Genomic DNA, 2,880 nt, shown 5'->3' with positions numbered 1-2,880 from the left:
GGAAAGGAAAGTCTAATGGGAACATGTTGTATGTCACTTATTGAAGGTGGTGGGGGAGGGAAACTTCATTTTTTCTAATTTCATGTTCTGTTGCTTAGAATCTGGCACGTACACAAAAGAGGTGGTTCACAGTACCTTATGATCATGCACTCAATGTGAGTTCTCTTCTTACCTCTACTGTTTTGGAGCAATCAAGTAGCTCTTCTCAAGGCTCAACATTTACTGTGTAACCCTGATATTAGTTGGTATGTGGTAGATGTATATCAACATTACAGTCATATTTAAAGAAACATGTGACGATGTCTTAGGCATGCCTTCTCTTGTCTGTCAATGATGTAGCTAGATCACAATAAATGAACAAGAACTAGCTTTCACCTTCGATGATGTGTTTAATGCCTGCACTCCCGGTCACTCATAAAAGAGGTCTCTAAAACAATACCATGTATTATGAGACAGACATCTTTTTCTGCTGCCAAAGCAACTCAATGGCCTTGGAATCTGTTTATGGTATTCCAGAGGCAATGCTGATTTTGAAGGAACTAAGTTTTACGATTAAATATAGCTACTGCAAATTGTGTAGAAAATTTAAAAGGATGAATATATTTTGGGGCTAAATTGTTTTCTCTTTTGATTATTTTTTTTTCTTACTTTCTCTACTACATTCAAAACATTTTAAATATTGAGAAGTAACTGTTACAATGCTATAAGTTTAATAAGAATTACATAAATACTACTAAATACTCTTAAAAGCTATTTAATAAACAGTCAAACTCCACTAAGCATTTTTTAAAATATCAGCAAGTTGGTCATTGGACTTGAAAAACTCCAATTTTACCTCTTCTTCATTAACTATTACATGATTAAAAGATGTTTGACAGTTCTGTGTTTTGTTCTTCCATCCACTGTAAATTGGTTGCTTGCCCATAGCAATGGCTGTTTTGTCATCACAGCCAATAGTTACAACATCTAATTTTCTCCAAAATCTTCGAGTATTCCGTTCAATTAATTGCAATTGCTTGTTGGGTTGCCAAGCTAGTTGAAATATATCCTACCATTCTAGAAGTATGAGATACAACTTCCTGCCTTTTGCAGACGTGAAAATACACCTAAGCCGAGTGAAAGAATATATTTAGAAGTGTTTTTCATACCATTCATGCATCTAGCCAATAACTATCACAAATGCCAACAAACAGTGCTTCAGTCTTCTTGACATACTTTATTCCATCGCTCAAATTACCTCTTAACACCCTTCTTGCTTCACCGAGATGGATATCACTTGGATGTTTCATGAATGAAAAAGTAACTTCTTGCAAGCATGATGATATCAGGCCTGCCTTAAATTAGTAAGGTAAAATAAATTACCATCACACTTCTATAGTTTTTTGCATTAACTTTCCTTCCTCTACATTCTTTCTTTGGAAAACTGGAACACTGTAACTAATAAGCAAAAAACTCAAAAGGAGATGCTTAAGCAGTCGAGTTCATTCTCATTGAAGAAAAAATTACAAACTCTGATTTTGTCTGTCGATGATCTTTCATTTCCCAAATTCTCAGGAAAGAGACAACTTTACAAGATGAGAATATTCCTATTGTACAAAAATGTTACTACTAATCTATTACAGCCTCAAAAATTGAGATTTATTGTCCATACAAACAAGAAGTAATATGTTGGAAGACATGTTCGCTGCAAGGAATTGTGAGGCCACCCATGGGATGATCATATCCAAACTCTTCCTCAGCTTGACTCAACAAGTCTTGGAATAGAGGTTGATTCAAGTGTGATACAGGAATCACAAACCGTTTCATATTCTCTCCCACATAGACTGCAAGGCATCCCTTTGGCGCATCCAACACTTTTGAAGATGCTTGATTTCTGCCAGATGAAGTCCTTCTGATACCGGGTAAACGGAAGCCCATTGTTGTATTAACCGTGTGAGAAATTCGAAAACAAAAGGGTTTTGAGAAATTCTTGAAACTAAGTTTTTGAATTTTGAATGCTTTAGGATATGGATGATCTGTGTTGGTTCTAAAAGTGTGCAACCATGAATTATATATAGAGATAAACGGCTATCGGAGAAACCAATTGATAGATGAATTATTGATGAGATTGGAATAATGGGGCCAAATCATAGACAAATTATATGGTGTTGTCTTCGAATTTTTACATGTGTCTCCAGAACAGAAAGATGTATCGTGTTTAGTATGTTACACCTCTGTGGTTGATAGCGTCTCATCACACATTCAATGTTGGTCGTCACTGTTTCAGAGTTATCTCGATCCTCAACATTATAGTCTTATTTAAATGAAAGGTGCATATATCAACAACGTTATAGTCTTATTTAAATAAATATGTGAGATGTCTGCAGTATGTCTACTACATGTCTATTAATGATGTAGCTAGAGCTCAATCAGTGAACAAGAATTAGGTTTCAGCTTTGATGAAGTATCTAACTTAATGTGGATTGCCAATTTCTTAGAAGGTAGAATGTGGGGTATGGCATGCATCTTCATTAATCCATGAATGAGGTCTCTAAGACAATACCATGTGATATATGTCCCTCCTTGGACCCCATCATGGCCTTGCCAAAAATCATTCACAGAGTTCTCATTAGGGACTATATATACACTATTGTTTTGAATCGTCAAGCAACTCAAGTCATTTGCATTCTGAAGCATCAGAATTCGAAAGTTTCATCCTCACAAAGAGTTTGACATCACACAACATATTGTTTGTTTGTGAGAGCAATAAAAACAATGGGTTTCCGCATCCCAGGTATTGTCAGACAGGGATCATTTTCAGCGTCCAAAGCAACTCGCAAGGGTGCTGAAGTCCCAAAAGGCTATCTTGCAGTCTACGTTGGAGTTAACATGAGACGGTTT

General features: G+C 35.9%; 1 protein-coding gene across 1 annotated transcript; it reads right to left on the bottom strand.

Moving 5' to 3' along the window:
• Positions 1-1,527: 1,527 nt before the first annotated feature.
• On the bottom strand, positions 1,528-2,245 carry LOC106772164 (indole-3-acetic acid-induced protein ARG7-like). The gene has a single exon (XM_014658376.2). It carries the CDS (start codon positions 1,915-1,917, stop codon positions 1,639-1,641), a length of 279 nt encoding a protein of 92 aa, XP_014513862.1. The 5' UTR covers positions 1,918-2,245; the 3' UTR covers positions 1,528-1,638.
• Positions 2,246-2,880: the final 635 nt, after the last annotated feature.

Source organism: Vigna radiata, chromosome 8 (assembly GCF_000741045.1).
Source record: "Vigna radiata var. radiata cultivar VC1973A chromosome 8, Vradiata_ver6, whole genome shotgun sequence".
In the NCBI taxonomy this organism is placed as follows: domain Eukaryota; kingdom Viridiplantae; phylum Streptophyta; class Magnoliopsida; order Fabales; family Fabaceae; genus Vigna; species Vigna radiata.
Note: the sequence above shows the minus strand (reverse complement) of the source record. Positions and strands in the feature narration are given on the sequence as shown.

Bases quoted from the DNA above. Each gene is read 5' to 3' on its own strand.
- LOC106772164 (XM_014658376.2), bottom strand. From the start codon at position 1,917: ATGGGCTTCCGTTTACCCGGTATCAGAAGGACTTCATCTGGCAGAAAT.